The sequence below is a fragment of the Macrosteles quadrilineatus genome, unplaced genomic scaffold (genome assembly GCF_028750875.1).
Source record: "Macrosteles quadrilineatus isolate MER2022 unplaced genomic scaffold, UCM_ALF_1.0 Scaffold_11__1_contigs__length_5352618, whole genome shotgun sequence".
Taxonomy (NCBI): domain Eukaryota; kingdom Metazoa; phylum Arthropoda; class Insecta; order Hemiptera; family Cicadellidae; genus Macrosteles; species Macrosteles quadrilineatus.
The window spans coordinates 1,713,954-1,731,938 of record NW_026542604.1 but is presented as its reverse complement, the minus strand read 5'-3'; the positions used below and the strand labels follow the sequence as shown (position 1 = coordinate 1,731,938).

General features: G+C 36.0%; 1 protein-coding gene across 2 annotated transcripts in view; it reads right to left on the bottom strand.

The window, feature by feature from the left end:
* Window positions 1-2,114: 2,114 nt before the first annotated feature.
* LOC129004788 (mucin-4-like) overlaps window positions 2,115-17,985 on the bottom strand; it is a 34,130-nt gene continuing 18,259 nt past the window's right edge. For both annotated transcript variants that reach the window (XM_054433425.1, XM_054433426.1), the window contains exons 11-15: window positions 17,799-17,951; window positions 16,096-16,166; window positions 14,446-14,689; window positions 5,740-5,848; window positions 2,115-5,221 (exon numbers count right to left, since the gene is read on the bottom strand). In XM_054433425.1, the coding sequence (XP_054289400.1) occupies window positions 4,923-5,221; window positions 5,740-5,848; window positions 14,446-14,689; window positions 16,096-16,166; window positions 17,799-17,951 (876 nt within the window). In that variant the 3' untranslated portion in view covers window positions 2,115-4,922. The remainder of the gene's footprint in view (window positions 5,222-5,739; window positions 5,849-14,445; window positions 14,690-16,095; window positions 16,167-17,798; window positions 17,952-17,985) is intronic.

The following is a 17,985-nucleotide window of genomic DNA, read 5'->3' as shown; positions in this document are numbered from 1 at the left end:
TTAACGTAAATAATACTTAGAAAACCATTGGAACTACATATCACATGGATGTAAAGCTAGCCGACTGAAAATACTGCTGCGAGCCTCAGTGGTTTGCTGCGATTGTCCAACATTTCGTTCCTGTAAAAACCTTAAAACTTCCAAACAGTTAAAAATTGTTTTAAAATTTTTCTTATTCATTATAAGCACAACTAAAGGAGGGGCCTAGTAAATTAAGAGGACAAATTGGACATTGCGTATTTTAAAATATACAATCAATCTTTTACAACCTATAATGACATTTAAAAACACAGTTTTCTTCATAAATAACTTTGTTATCCGGTAAAAAATTACCAGAAATAATAACCGGAAACGTTTTACGACTAGACAGAAGGGGCGGAAGGCAGTCAGTTCGATGTCGGGCTCTACGAAGAACCAACGAAGCAGCGATAATAAATAAGGCAGGTCAATATAAAACTAAAGCACAATATAAACACATATATACACTAATGGGAACATCTGAACGCAGCCAGACTCAGACTCATGGTAAGTAACTTGGTTTGTGCCCAATAAATAATCATACTTAAAGCTACAAAACAGGAAGATAACACATACAAAACAAAACAATCTAAACTATTCACTATGAGTCCTGCATGTTTTAGTCGTGTCTTATGCCAGCATCGTGCGTTTGTGGCAACTGCAAAGAGAAAGTTATAACCATGCAATTTCCAAACAATTTGATAATCCCTGCCATTTACTTCAACCTACAACTCTTGCATAACTCTGTTCATTCACCACAATTACTATTTCAGCATTTATTATTTTACTTTATTTTTTGAGTGATTTTTGTAACTTTGTACAACTGACAAGTATTTTTAAAACCTGGACAGGACATGAAATCTTAACCATTACTATGGGAAAAAATAACACAGACTTTTAATAGGAAAACTCATTGGAAATCCAGTTTTCTCTATTCAAAGAGAGTAAAGAGACCCTTAGTGCAAACACCACATTAAGTGGGACAAGATACTTACAACGTGTTTAATTGTAATTTAGTTTTGTTTAAGGAAAGGCTCTAGGCCAGGATTTTAAATTGTAGAAAAAGGAGGATAGCAGCTAGCTTACCTTGAAAGTGTGGGTAGGCCATAGAACAAGTAGAAAAAAAATAGAAAAAAAACACTGTGGTGTGCACAGTGTTTTTTCTACTTGTTCTATGGCCTACCCACACTTTCAAGGTAAGCTAGCTGCTATTCTCCTTTTTCTACAATTTAATTGTAATTTAATACAATTAAGTAATTAATTGACCTAATATGTTATAGTATGGGTGGCTGAGTGGTTATGAAGCCCACCTTCAAATCTGAAGATTGTGATATGAACCCAGGTGCCACCAATTAATGATACTATCACACAAAGGGTCAATTTTAGGTATTAGAAAGACAAGGGTTTGGACAAAACATAAAAAAATAAAGTAAATTACCTAAATTTTGAGGTAGAGGACGTAGTTTAGAGTAGAGGGCCCTAGGTTTTTAGGATTTTTGTGAGGATTGCAGGCTTACCTCAATTGGAAAGGGTCTAATCTGGTACAAGAAACACAACACTTGACACAATACACACTATGAACTAGTACCGGTAGTGTAAAGTTTTGTGCTTCTTGTGCTAGTTTTCCCTATCCTCAAAAATACTAATAACCTAAATTTTGTTTCTTTATTGACTAATTTTTAAGTCACCCAAAAAAATGAAGATTTAGTGTAATGGTTATGAACTATACTAACATGGTACAAACTAAAATAATGGTTTGTGGCAAATCAACAGAGAGTCCTGCATTATAATTATGTTGAATTCATGAAGTTTGAATCTAAAAAAACCCATGGAGTGAATTAATTAGGCATTTAAAACATTTAAACTATTCAAAAACAAAATTTTTGGTATAATTATTTCAAAACAGTTTTCTTGTTATTTATTAAAGAGAGGATTTAAATGCACCTATGGTGTATACAAATGAGCAAGTTGTCTAGGAGGCAAGAGTAAAGATTGACTTATTTTGAGAAAACAATTTAGCATATACATTTTTTTTTAACAGGCTGGCAGCCTCTTTTACCTTGCATTTGCCTGACCACATGAACATCAAACGCCCATATGTGGAAGTAAATATAATAGAGCCAGAACACTACAGGAATGATACATAGGTACTGATAATGTTGGGAGACATTATCAGACATTATAATGCACACTGAAACACGAACCCAACATATTTCTGTCTTGGTTTCATGGCCAGTGTAACCGATTGAGCGGCAAAAACTTTATAAAATTACACTTAAGGACTTTTTTAATAGTAATTTATATCAGCAAATCAATTTTAGGGTTATCTATCGGCAAGTTATCTAAATAGTAAATATGAAGACAAAATACAAGATATCATCATAATAATTATAGTTCATAATGCTTTACTACATATCTCCAAGACAACTTGACCAAAAGTTATCTAGGCATGGTTTGTGGGTCGACAGAAGATCAGTAAAATTAATATTTAGCATCAGGCATATATCGACTTCATGTCACTAACAGAGAGAAATTAGACATTTTGCAGATGCAAGTTCACATGTTCACTGAGTCTCAAATTATTCAAATACCTTGGGAAAGCGGGATGGAAAACAAAATATATTTAATAAAATTAGATAATTTCAACGCACAAATTCAAACAGGCCTGCATGTGAAACTAAAAAAGGTGCAACATACCGGCGTGAAATATTTAAAAGTAAGACTCTCAAACCATTTTTATTTTACAATATATTTAGCAGTAGGCTAATTTAATTTGTATTAGTTTATCAGACAGTGATATCTATTTGTCATCAAACCACAATTGAGGCGTTCAGAAGTCAATCTGGCTAAGTCCAATTTTTGTTCAAATCAAGTTCATAACATGGTTAGATTGCTTTTGTAAAGGATTTTCAGTGGCCAAGACGACTAAATCCATATTTCATTAGTTTGCCGCTAGAATGCGCTAAATGTTACACCAACTGAACCTTTCCCCAGCTGTTTCGGAGGCCAGTTTGATTAACTCCATGTTTCCATAACAACTGTCAACTAACTGATGTTTCATGTTGAACTGTCATGGTAAAAGGTTATGTTTTGCTAAGTTGTTGTGCTAAGAGCTTTATAGTGCTTTTGTATGATGAGTTTTTTCATATCTTGCAAGGCGAAGTTGAGAGTGACGACAAATGCACTACCAACACAGAATGAAGCTGCTTGTATTAGCATGAAACCCATATTTATGTTTTATTAAATGCCAGAATTTGTATTTAAATGATTTGCAATAATACATTGTTCTTTTTTATTTGATCGAGTTTTACTTTTTGAGTATTTGTTAAACAAAGTAACTTTTATACACACCACTCAGAATGTTTAGTTGAATCTTGTCTGTTGGCAATGTGACTAACTCCATTATAGGTTAAAAAGTTGGCAATTATTGTAAGACATATGTTGAGGTTGAGCCTAGTAAAAATTTGCTAAAAATCTCTCAGAATTTTCCATTCAAAGATAACTTTAATTCTCTATAGGCCTACTGCACATTTTTGTTGATAGGACTTTGTCGGATTGACTTCTGAACGCCTCAATTATGTAAATTTGAGTGATGAATAAACATTTCATTTCATATTTATGCATTTTATGGATGTCCCTTGCCAGTCAAAGTTAAAAGCTCTAGCCCACTGGTGAATTTTCTTATAGGGAAAGATCCCTAGGCAGCTCGGAAAGACTTAGACTAAGGAACGGTATACATTTTTATTTTGATGTCCCCAGAGGACAAGAACACTATAAGTTCAAATTTTGATATCTATATGCGTGTCCCTGAACACCATAACTAGAGTAATTTTGGTCATGAAAATGTAGAGCTGGATAAACATGAATGAAAACTTGAACCAGTAAGATCGGGTCACAGAAACGGGGTGTCATGGGGTTTGAAAAAAATTGTTTTAATTTCAAATTTTCACCTTTGAAACATGGAAATACCTAATTTGCTATTAGAGCCATCATGTACAGCTTAAAAAAAAGAATTTGATATATTGAAGCATTGATGGACAATTCATCGCTTACATGAGACAAACTGTCTGAGAACCTCTGTCTTACAAAGCGTCGAATTAAAAGGTTTATCATTTTATTCTTACGGAAAAAATAAAGTTGTTGTGGTTAACTTGTTTACTATGTACATTTTATTATTTTGATCAAATTTGGTAAATTATTTATATCATATTACAATATTCAAATCTCGAAATCTCACTAAAAATCACTGTTACTTTCCCTGTAGCAGTAAACCAAAGTACTCATTACACCTAATGTTATTTAAATACAGAATAAATGTGGCACATTTCAGTAAAAATACAATCACGCAAATGGAAATTCGCTCAGTCTGCGGGTTTGCGGCAGTTATTAATTTCGGCCCTAAAAGTGGCTTCAACAAATTAGGAGGATTCTGACTTCATCGCAAACTACCTAAAAATGATAATCAATTATAAAATAGAATATTGAGTAGAAACATTTTGTGCATAGTTAAAACTCAGTGAACATGCAAATAAGATATTTTGTAGTCACAGAATCTTTCTGTAATTGCATTTTTTCTTTTACTAGCAACCCCTGTCAAACCAACCTATCTTTAAAAGTTACATTTTCTATGAGTGATTTTTATGAAATTACTGTTCGATAAGATATTTCTGAACCATATAAAACATTTATAAAATATGATTTTAACTATCGAGCAATTAAAAACAACTTTAAAACAAAGGCACACATCGAACATGCCCTTGAAAAATCACTCTTTGATTTTTCATGTTACAGCACAGTTCATAACTTCCGGTAAATTTTAACAAATTTAACATCAACGAATGGAAAACGATTCTCCGCAAGTGGACTTGCCTCGGTGGAGCTTGTGGTGGGGGGGCGGGGGCAGGTCAAGACGACAAGATGCTGCGAACAGCCTCGTCTATCACCGGGTCTGACCCTTTGTTTCCGAGGTTTAGGATACTGTCGATTGCATTCTGCACTTGTGCGTTGATCTCCTCGTCATCTGCACAGTGTTTCTTGACGCTGACTCCGTCGTCTGCCTCCTCACGTTCCCTCTTCACTGCTCGGTCGTGGCTGCGGGTCAACTGATCACCCCCACCACCGTGGTTGTGGTGATGGTGTGAGTGGTCCTCCGGCTCCTTCTTCACGACTACTGGCGATGTCTTGTCTTCTCGTTCTTTTTTAACTGGAGCAAAGATTATCGATAAAACAATGAAGACAAGATATTACTTGTAAAATATACACTACTGTGAACTTGTTTCCCTTAAAAACCCTTACTCTATTAGGCTTGAGGACTTAATAACCAGAATTAAACTCTTAGGCATTTATTAAATGCAGTAAGAAACCTGATATATCAGAAAATATCAATATTTAACTTACCCCAATAACAATTATGTATTGATACATTACAAACCTGTAGATCCGATTTTCTATTTTATGATTTGGTCAGGGGTTTCACTGGTCAGGTAACAATTTAACTCCTTATATCAGTGGTCGAAGCACAAGTCAAGTAATCAAAGTAACAGAACACATGGATCCAGGAATCATGAAGATAAACAATTGGTTTTTCTATTCTAAGGTCCAGTTTTGATACAAAATAAATTACTGATTTTTGTCATGATCTGGAGCAGACGGCCTAATTGTTAGGCAAGCACTATACCCTTCACCTACCCACAGGTATGGGGGACCCAACGTAATATTTACCTGGAGGTGTAGGAGCGCTGGCTTCCAGCTTGACTGCCTCTAGTCTGGCTGTCTCATCACTGACAAACATCCGCCCCAGCATGATCAGCTCACTGGTCTGTACTTGTCTCTGTCACAACAACAAACAAACTAAGTAGGGTCTGCGGGTCAGACTTCGGGTTGATAATTTTGGCCCTCGAGTCTCGGGCCAAAAATCATTAATTAACAGATATTTTTTGTTTTAACTCCTATCTGTGTTTATAATATTACTTGATAACAAAATATGAAATAGATCGTATTTATGTATAAAGTCAATAGATTGGAATTGATTGCACAAGAAATGAATTTAGATTTTCTCTGTGTAACTGAACATTTTTACAAAACTCATGTTACAAGTCTTTTGTTTACATTTTCCTTGTTATTTTTGTTCAACCAACATGGTTACACAAGCGTCTAGGCAGCCAGTGCAACTCTGAGAATCGTGGATCAGAACACTCCCCACCACCGCACCATGTTGTACGCTTCTGAATCATACCCGAGCATCAGCATTGCCTAACTGTTCGCAGAAAATTTTTATCTCTATCACTGTCACTGTCAAAACGTATCATTTGTAGGTTAAATTTAAGTTAAATATAATTAAACTGTCATAACCTAACCAAACTTGCTGATAATGAAAAACTCGAATGAAGGTTTACTAATCGAAAAAATAGTTCTGTTCTAAAAATAAAATTATAAATGTCTCAAATTCAATTTTATAATTATAAAATTAAACTGTCATAACCTAACCAAACTTGCTGATATGAAAAAAAAAATGTTCACAAAAAGTTTGTGCTACCAGCGGGATTCGAACCCGGCACCTTCAGATTATCAGCCCGACACGCTATCCACTACACCACCAAGGCTCATGACTCAGCTCCGTATCGTTACGGTAATGGTTGACGTCACGCCATCATCACGGAGCGGTGGTGGGGGGTTTTCCGATCTGATCCACGATCCTCGGAGTCGCACTGGCTGCCTAGACGCTTATACATGGTTACTTAGCATTATAAGGCCAATGTTAAAAATGTTGACTTAAATTTTTTATGTAATTGATTAGGTTTTTGTTGGTAGTTTTAACTGGAGTAAACACCTTTTTAGACCAGAAATAAATTATTTACAACATTTGAAGGAAATCGTCGAAGCTGTTTACAAGATCTTTGTGCAAGCATACATACATACATGCAAACATTGCTCATATAAGATGTAAGGGTTGATTTTTTACACCTCACTTTTTTTTATCATATCACGGCTGAAATCAGAAGACAACAATGTTTTTACTTGAGGATCATCATAGTAGTACGAACGACCAACAGTTTTGAGGTTAAGCATGGCGAGGCGAGGCTCAAGTAGTTAGCGCAAGCACCGATGTAGCCGCCGCCGAGGCCGAGTCAGACTGCCAAAACTGGTTTCTGCGCATGACCGGCCCAGACGTGCAACAAAACCACTGGGACCGGGCGCCGCCGGACAGTCTGTGCCATTTTGTGACCCAATCAACACGTCTCTCTCTAAGGTATAGTGCCTACTTGATATCATTTTATGACTCAGGGAAACTAGTTGTTTTACGTTTGGATATTCACGAACGATATTGATTAATTGATTTGCGATAATTTGTTCACGATAAACGAGGTTTTCGATTTTCATCAGTGATCAATTGGTATTTTTTGCCGTTTAATTTAGATTTTAAATTGTGAAATAATTAGTTTGAAGTTAAAGACATTTTGCCGACTAGCTATATAAAATCCAAACGAGTTAGCATACACTAGGCTATTGAGGAAAGCAAAAGAGTAAGGGCAATTGAGCATTCTAAAGGATTTTGACCAACACATCTTATATTACATAACCTCTGTGTCACCTTCCAATATCCCTCCTTTTGCTGAAGCACAAGCAGCATCCTTTGGGCGGAACACGCTACTCAATTACCTAAACCCTCTTGTATCGCAGTTAAGGAGTGATTTAATAGGTTAAGCCTTAGCCTAGTTGTTATTGAAGAACTATATAATTTGAGGGTGACAATAGCCTAAGCTTGTGTAATATAACGTCATATAAACTCAATGTTGCCTTCCAAACACCTCTCCTTTTGCTGAAGTATAAGCAGCATCCTTTGGGCAGTGTACGCCATTCTATAGCCTACTACCCTATCTTGTATGCTTAACGAATTTCTGGTATTTAATTCAAACGTAGAGAGAGTTACGAGACACAATTAGCTATAAGGTGTTTACGATTTAATAACGACATAACCTATTTGCCACGCACAACACAACAGTGTTTTGCTCGACGTTTTGTTATTATTTTGCGTCTGATCCGAACCATCGATCGTATTGATATCGATAGCTATCGAAGTTAACACCGAATCTACTACCGGAGTAATAGTTTATAGTTAGCCGTTGATTATAGTTGTTGGTGATTGGATCCTCGACATTGACTAGCGATATAGCATTTGATTTTGATCTGAATAGCCGCTAGCTATAATAGCCTAACAACCGATTGGTTAATAACATCTTTATTTTGTATAATAATAATACTTATTATTATTATCCAACTTGATTTACTTGAACGATTGCATAAATATAAAGAGCTGTTTTATAAATAGCTAAGGATAGCTGCTTTAGTGCTCGCATAGCTAGCGTTAGCCTGTTGATTATTTGGGATCTTTAAAGGATAGTGGGGGGTCTTAGTTATCCAAATTAACCTACCGTAACCTATCCTAGATTGCTGAAGTATATTCAGCATCCTAGTTAGCTGTACAGGCTATCTACCCTTAACCTTTTTGTTGTTTAGAGCGCATCTGCGTGGGTTTAGGGTAGCGACCGAGGTTTATACGGGCGTTTAGGTAACGATTAACCTACCGTAACCTACCCTGGATTGCTGAAGTATATTCAGCATCCTAGTTAGCTGTACAGGCTATCTACCCTTAACCTTTTTGTTGTTTAGAGCGCATTTGCGTGGGTTTAGGGTAGCGACCGAGGTTTATACGGGCGTTTAGGTAACGATTAACCTACCATAACCTATCCTAGATTGCTGAAGTATATTCAGCATCCTAGTTAGCTGTGCAGGCTATCTACCCCTAACCTTTTTGTTGTTTAGAGAGCATTTGCGTGGGTTTAGGGTAGCGAACGAGGTTCACACGGGCGTTTAGGTAACGATTAACCTACCGTAACCTATCCTAGTTTGCTGAAGTATATTCAGCATCCTAGTTAGCTGTGCGGGCTATCTATCCTTAACCTCTTCGTTGTTTAGAGCGCATTTGCGTGGGGTTAGGGTAACGATCGGAGCGTAGCAAGGTTTAGTTTGATCCTATAACCTTTGATACCGATCCTAGTTTGTTCGAAGAACATTCAGCATCCTAACTAGCTGTACAAGCTATCGAACCTAATTCTTTGAAATAGACTCTAACGCGAGAATTGAATTAACAGATAACACGACACATAGATTATACACGACAACGTTTTCTTCCGCGTCTGGTAGGGTAACGATGATGAGTGAATAGTGACAACTGCTTCGCACATTTCACTGAGTTACCCTATCATTTTCAATAAAGGAATTTGATTCCTTTGAGACACAGACGATCGACACATTAAGGTACGTCCACACCGAACGCGCAGAGCTGCGCCGCGCTGTGCAAAGCATATTGCGCTGCGCGAAACTGCGCTAAACTGGGCGGAACAGAGCGCCATGTTCATAGTTGCGCGGCTGTGATCCGTGTTGCGCGGGCTACACGTGGGCTATTTCAACGATGTCATGTCAGTATTGCGGCTATTTCCTCCATGTGTAAACATATAAGATATTTAGTTGTTATTTACTATTTCACAAAAAATGGCCGCCTATGAATTATGTCATCCTGGGCTATAGGCAAATCCCATTATGTCTGCAAGAATCAACATTTTTAATATGGTAGTTATTGTCTTTTGGGTCCCATAACTCCGTTCGAACTCGATATGCATTCACCAGAGTCTCGATGCACTCACGACTCCATTCAAAAGCCATTTTGATCATACACAGGTAGAAGTGGTTCTAGTGACAGTTCGAGCCGAAACGACGCGCAGCAACAACTGACCAAATGCCCGTCCACACTGAGCGCGCAAAGGCGAACAAACTTCAAAGATGTTCGTCAAAATACCGCCATCAGTCGGATCGTGTTCGCGGATGTTCTCGAGTGCGCGTAGCTGCGCGGTTCGCCGTCCACACCAAGTGCGCCGCTCGGCGCGCACATGTTTTGCGCAGCGCGGCGCAGCTCTGCGCGTTCGGTGTGGACGTACCTTTAGATTATTCGAAACGAAATTAATATTGAGTGGAATTTCACATCAACAATATTTTGTTGATTCACATCGACCCCTGGAAAATTTAAACCCAGCACTGCTGAACTATCTTTGGCGATAAGATAACAAAATCGACACACACACAGAAATTCCCTCACAAATTTGGAAATTTGTATGGAAGTTGTTACTATTCTGATCACTGATCAATATTGAGTTAATGGACAAATTGGAATGCATTTAATTAATAACTCATAATACAAATCAAATTGAAATGCATTTATTCTTGAGCACTTCCTGTACTTCCTAGTAAAATTTGTGTAGGCTTAAGTTAATTATTTTAAAGTGAAGAAGAGTGTCCTGCCTGATGTCCTGTCGAGCCATTACTTTATGTGTCGTAAGTATCTCTGTCCAGAGCTTTTGTTCTTGATGAGACAACATCTGATAAATGAGACAACAATGTTAGCCTCTGAATAAAGCTTTGACAAATTACCTATCCTAATATCTAATGATCCTACTGATACTATCCTGCTGATACTATACTACGATACTATACTACTGATACTATGATCCTGATACTATCCTAATGATCAGGGGCGGCGGAAGCAAATTTTTGTTAGGGGGTCAGAAACCTATGGTGGAGGCCCACATCCGGGGGGTCTGGGGGGTATGGAATACCCCTCAGGGGGCAAGGGGGGAAAATTTTGAAAAATAAAAGCCTTAAAACGTGTTTTTAGGCTACCTGAAGAACATTTTTCTTCAAGCAGTAACAAAGAAAATTTACAATTTAACAAAGACGCTAATCTGTTCATTGTAAAAACATTATAATAAATAATACACATACATCTCAAACAAACATAAAATGAAGTACTGGTGCCCAGATTTTACTAAAGATGTCAGCGATGAGTTACTGCAGACGACAGAGAAGAGTAAACAAGCTCTAGGCCATAGGGATTTATGTGTTTGCGTAATTTCGGCAGGCTCTGCCCCTCCCCCTCAAAACTAAATTAATAATAAGTTAAATTAAAATTGGCTGCTTGATTATAGTTAATCACAAAAGTAAGAAGGTAGGGTATAACCAAGTAAGTGTGTCCACTGGGGATAAATAATGGTTTACACAAAAAACATTACAAACATTGTATTGGCACAACATAAAATTACTAAGAAATACAAAACCTTTTTGATGAATTATTGCTAAAATAAGTAAAATCCCACACGAGAATCTCAAGATATTAGCCTACTACAAGTTTACTAGAATTTTAAACTTCTGCTGATGAAACTTTAGTAGGCCCTAACTTGAACTTCAGTCTTTGAAATTCCCGAAAACTGCACAGCGACTTTCAACTCTATTGACAAACATTCTTGCAATGTGCTTATCATCAATAGATATAGCAATGTCCCTATGGACGGATAAGATGGCAAGATGGTTCAATCTCTTCTGCGTCATCGTGGAACGTTTGTCTTTGTACTTATCTTCAGTAACTGTTAGTAGGCCTACTTATACTTTTCTTCTTGGGCCTAAAAAATAAACGTATACAGTACGGAATGCTTTATATCTTTAAATTTTTTATATGAACCCCTGACCCTTGACCCCCCTGACCCTTCCTAAAATTTCAGGGGGGTCAACTGACCCCCCTGACCCCCTGGTTCCGCCGCCACTGCTAATGATCATGGCATTACAGATCATTGTATTCTAGGACTTGTTCATAAAAATACATGGAAATCTCACAGTAGTGTAACAAGCATATCTAAGTTTGATAATGATAGTTTTCGAATTGATTTTGATTTAGTAAAAGATAAATTGAAAGTGATTAACTGGGACATAGTATATAATGATGAAGATGTAAATAGCTGTTACTGTAAGTTTAATGATGTACTGTATTCAGTTGTAACAAGTTGTAAAAAGGTCAACAGGCAAAGTAGAGTGCAAAAAGCTAAATCATTGAGCCCATGGATAACTCTCGATATTTTGAATGGCATTAATAGGCGCAAAAAGCTTTATAGAATTAGTAAGCGACATTTATATGACACAACTTTCAGAAATTTCTTTGCTAAATTTTGTAATAATTTGAATGAGAAAATATGTATTGCAAAACACCAATATTATTCTAAACTATTGTTAGACAATAACAACGACATATCACAACAATGGAAAATAATAAATAGTTTGACAGGGCAAGTGTCAGATAGGAATATTAAGAATGTTGAATTATCAGATGGAACTTATGCTACGGACCCATCCGTTATCTCAGAGGAGATAAACAATTACCTTATCTCTGTACAAGCTGACCGTCCTAGAAGAGTTTCGACCACAAATATGCTTCCACTACGCACCTCACAACAATCATTTTTTATTGCACCAACTTCAGAAGACGAAATAAAGTTAGTGGTCAAAAGTCTAAAGAATAAAAAATCTTCAGGATATGATAATATTTCTACACAACTACTAAAATTTGTTATAGATGACATAGCGCCAGTACTAACACATATTGTCAATAAGAGTTTTAGTCTGGGCATATTTCCCGAAAGCCTGAAATTGAGTTCTGTCGTACCAATTTTAAAAGATAAAAATTCTTCAAAATTAGACAATATAAGACCAATTAGTTTACTTTCAGTTTTTTCTAAATTATTTGAGAAGTTAATGATGTTAAGGTTGAATAAGTATTAGATGAAAATTAACTTTCTTAGCAGTAATCAATTTGGTTTTGTAAGGGGTAAATCAACTGAAGATGCTTTATTAAATGTCACAGAACAAATATTCAATAGTCTAAACTCAAATTGTAAAACATCAGGACTTTTTATTGATTTCAAAAAAGCGTTTGATTTAGTTGATCATGATATTCTCATAGATAAATTGGAAGCGTTGGGTATTAGGGGAACTGTGTTGTGTTGGTTCAGAAGTTTCTTAGTAGGAAGGAAACAAAAAGTAAAATGTTTAAATCATTACAGCACTGCGAAAACAGTTGAGTCAGGTGTTCCGCAAGGGTCAGTAACCTCTGGTATTTTATTTCTAATATTTATAAATGATTTATTGGAACTTAATTTTAAGGGGGATGTCAGTGCTTTTGCGGACGACATAGCAATATTTTACTGCAATAAAGATTCTGTAATACTTGGTGAGTCAATCAATCACGATCTCTTGTTGTTAAGACAATGGTGCCTCCAAAACAGAATGCAAATAAAACAAAATATATCAATTTTGATCTTTCAGGTTTTGAAATACCTTTTCCTCTCACTTATCATTCTGCTTCATGTAATTTAGTAGTCTGTGACTGCCAACCTTTAGAAAGAGTAAACAAATTTAAATATCTAGGAATTATTTTGGACAAAAAAATGAGTTTTGATCAACATATACTTAGTTTGCATGCAAAATTAAGGTCTTCAATTAGAACATTTTATTTTTTAAGGAATATTTGTAGTATTGATTTGTTACGATCACTGTATTTTGCATTAATAAACTCTAGATTACAATATGGATTAATATGTTGGGGCGGAACTTATAAATATTTGATAGATAAACTGAGAACCACCCAAAACTATTTTTTACGTATAATTTTAAACAAATTCAAAACAGAATCTTCTTTCCCTCTTTATAAGCATTTAAATATTAAACCTATTCAACATCTTTTTGTTTTCAAGGTCCAGAGATTATTTTTTATAAGGAGTGGAAATGTGGTTAGTGACAATGTGTATTACAATACTAGGTATGTACGTCAAAATAATTTCAGACAACCAAAGTCAATAAATCAATTTTTCGCCATTCCTTTGAGTATTTAGGACCGAAGTATTTTAATCAAGTTCCTTCAAACATTAAAAATCTCACAAATCTAAAATCATTCTCCAAACAATTGAATCTCTGGCTTACTGCACAACAAAACATCGATTATTTAAGCAATGTTATCTCATAGATATGGTACCAAAGGCCAATAGTTGCATGTAAGAATGAAATGACTTTCTACCTTTCGTTAAGTTTCCATAATTATTGTTGTTTTATTATTTATTACCTATAATTATTGTTATTTAATTGTGCTTGAATAATTTGCAACACTTCATTGTTATTTATTTATATTTTAATATATGTATTTAGCAGATACCCAAATGGCGGCATGAGAGTATTTTTAATGCATGATGCTAGACTCAAAATATGTTATAATTTATTGTATTTATTTGTTCTAACTGACCGCACTACTTGAAAAGCGGCCAGTCAATTTCCAATACTGTAAATGCATGTAATAAGTTTGTTCTCAATGGAAATAAAGTCATTTATTCATATCTAAGGTATACCCAAGAAAAATTATTCACAACTTTCTAAGAAACCAACACCAATTCAGACTGAAAACATTACATGTACCTTGATGACCATACATCAAAACTCCAAAGAATGTTGATTTGATTGTATTTTCACTAATTACTTTTAACCGAGGTGTCGACTCACCATGCTTTCCATCAGAAGCAGGTAACGATACTTGTTGAGCATCTGCTGGTTCTTGTCCAGCAAGTGTCGCGCAGTCGCCTCAAAGATCTCGTCCGCCTTCTGCAGGTCGCCCTCACTAAACACAGGCTCGTCCAGGCAGTGGTATCTGACCAGCCGCTTGACCGCATCGCTAGTGCCAGCAAACGGAGTGTTGACATCGGGCGCCGTCGCTCCTTGTCTGTCTGCTCTCTGCTGCTGATCAATCCTGTGGTGGGGATATTTTAATACAGGGTGACTACAGAGACATTGTGTGTTTCTAAAGATTTCAAATATAGTCCACAAGTTGTAGGGTTACTGTAGTTTGCATTATTGCTGATGCATGTGTGCTTACATTTGTAGGCCTATTGATTGTATATTCTTAATTTAATTATCTTTTTTGGAAGATGTAAAATTTGTTTGTAGAGAATTAAAGGTGTTTTTGTAAACAATAGGTTAAGTTATTTAGTTAATACATTTATTATTTCGTTTATATCTCTTCTTCAAGCTAAAAACGATATGATGATAAAAAATTACTGACTTTAATACAACTAATTCAGAAACATCTCCAAAAGAATTATTGCTTTTACAAATAACTACTTTAACATTACTACACACAGTACCTACAAAAAAATAGCATTATACTTTTCGTATGCAGACTGTTGTTTTACTACATAAAAAAAATAATAAGTACAGAATGCTAAAATGAAGTGACTGCTTGGGTGAGCTTTGGGGCTAACTCGACTATTCAATGTCAGTGCGACCAAGGAAACTTATCACAAATTCTGGTTTCCAAAACCTAATACATAAAGAACCCTTCACACTCCTTAGGTTTGGGATTACTGCATTAGTCGGGACCAAAATAGGGGTTGAATGGTCAGAGAAGCAAAGATAAACCAGGAAAATATCAAACTGATTTACAGTGAGAAAAATACAATATAAAATTAGTTAGTTTCTTATAGTTTCTAAAATTAGGGATGGACCGGTCCCGAAATTTTAGGAAATTTTCAGGAAAAAAATATTCTCGATTTTTGGGACAGGATTACATTTCAGTCGGCAATTTTGCTGCTTCGCGAGTGATGGTGACACCGCTATCGCGAGAGATGTTCACGATAGTTCCGCGAACGCAAGAGGCGAAGTAATTTTGACGATTGCGCTGTGACCGTGAGTCATTTTGAGGATAGTGTCGTGAACACTGAGTCATACTGATGATCCCGCTGAGACCGTGAGTCATACCAACCATCGCGCCGTTTTTTTTGTTTTTATAGATCAGTGCCACAAACAGTACAAATTTCTTTTGTTTGTCTTTTTTGTAACTGCAATACTCAAGATTTTCTTTTTATGCACAGGAAAAAGTCTCGCCCCATCCCAAAAATCGGGAAGGAAATAAAAATCCTGTCCTTAACTAAAAATTGAATCCCGTCCATCACTATTTAGAATCTTATTTATTTCGAAAACACATCTGAATGACACAAATAAATTTAAATACATAAATTTAACACAAAATATATATAATGAAAACACGGAAACACAGTGACCCAGTACAAGCAAAATCGTACGGTACAATCAGAGGTGGTAGGAGATTCCAAGGTCTAATAAGTAAGGGGAGTTGTACAGTTTGTTTAGTTTACTCACAAGGTGGCTCTCTTGGCGAGACTGAGAGTTGGAGGACTCGGAGACGGTTCACAGCTGGTTTGTGTGCCAACCTGCAAAACACAACATACTTGACTAGCATTTTACTTATCAGAACGTGGGTAGTTCACTTGAACCATCAATTGATGAAATGGATAAAAAGTTCAACAAAACTATTTACTATCCTTTAAATAGAAGTTTAAAACCATTTTAGTTTTCAAGTTCCTAAGAATGACTATAGATAGACCTATTAAATGCATCGTTGGAGCCTTGGATGAAGGAAAACTTTCAGAAAATTTGAAAATGAGGATATGTCAAAATATAAAGTTTGCTCTCATAAATCTAGGGTTAACTTTGCAATAAAACAACTCATTCACTCACAACCTTCCCTGGCCATTTATGCCCAATGCGGGATTTGGCCGCACCAAAAACTGCTCTCCATATCTCTCTATCTTCTGCCTCTTCCACTGCTACCCCCACTTCTCTGAAGTCCTAGGAGACACTATCCCACCATATCTCCTTGGGCCTTCCTAATGGTTGTTTCCCTTCTGGCTTTCCTATGGTTGCTTCTTTTAATAGTGAACCCCGTTCTCTTCGTAGTGCGTATCCTGCCCACCTTATTCTCCTTGCTTTCACGTGTGCTACTATTCCTTATTTCCCTATTATGCCTTTTCCTCCATTCTCCATTTTCTTGTGTTGGGCCATATATCATTCTTAAAAATGCATTTTGTTTTCTTATTTTTTGTTTAAAATCCAAGTTTCAGCTCCATATGTTAATACTAGTCGAATTATACTATGATATATTTTTATTTTTGTTCTATGCAGGAGAATCTTTGAAGTCAACAATTTCCTACAAGTGTAAATACATTTATTGGCCTGAGCAATCCTATAATTTATTTCCATTTCTTCATATAATTACCCCTAGATATTTCAATTGTTCAACAACTTCAAAATTATGTCAATCTATAATAATTTCATTTGTCCTCATTGGCCTCATTTCATTTGGCTGTCTCGTGAAGTGCATGTATTTCGTCTTATCATCATTAATCTTTAGGCCCAATTTCTCTGTTTTTTTTTATGAACAGTCTGGTTAACTCCTCTAGGTCATTTCTGTTTTTTGACAGGATGACTACATCATCCGCAAAAGCTAGGATGTTAATTTTTACTCCCATTTCCAAGCCTATATTTGTTTGCTTTACTATAAAACAACACTGGTCTTAAAAGTTTGAAAATACAATACATAGTTAAGCAGCAGACGCAATTTAAAAAATAGTTTGATCACACCTAATTTCATAAATTTGGCTAGGGCAAAAAGTATTTTAATATACAAGAATACAGTATAACTTCGACCATCCAATCTCCTTGTTGTCCTAAATATTGGAGTTATATTGTTAGTAAGACAATTTTAAAATAGGAATAGGAATTACATGAAGCTAATTATTGGCTTGTGTATGTAGTGAAAAAATATTTCAGTACGCAAATAGACCAGTGTAGTGTATAGCACAAGTCATAACTACTTTGACAGATCTCTAGTTTTGATAATCAACTAAGAGAATAGTGATAGAAAGTATTTCATTACCTTACAATATCCTTGGGTATATCTGGTAAAACATTTAATGTAATGTAAAGAAATACTTTCTATCAATATCCAGAGGTACAACAATGATTCTGAACAAAAATAGTATCAACTAATTTGTTATACCAACCTGAACGTGTATAGGTGATGTAGCTTTAGACACAGTAGGGGGAGGTGGTGGTGGTGGAGGAGGTGGGGGTGCTGAGACTGGAGGTGGAGGTGGCGGAGGCTGGCGGGGACTACTGGGCGGAGCGGGCAACACTCTTACAGGCGTTGACACTTGCTGTAATACAATCCAATATCATCACAAACAACGT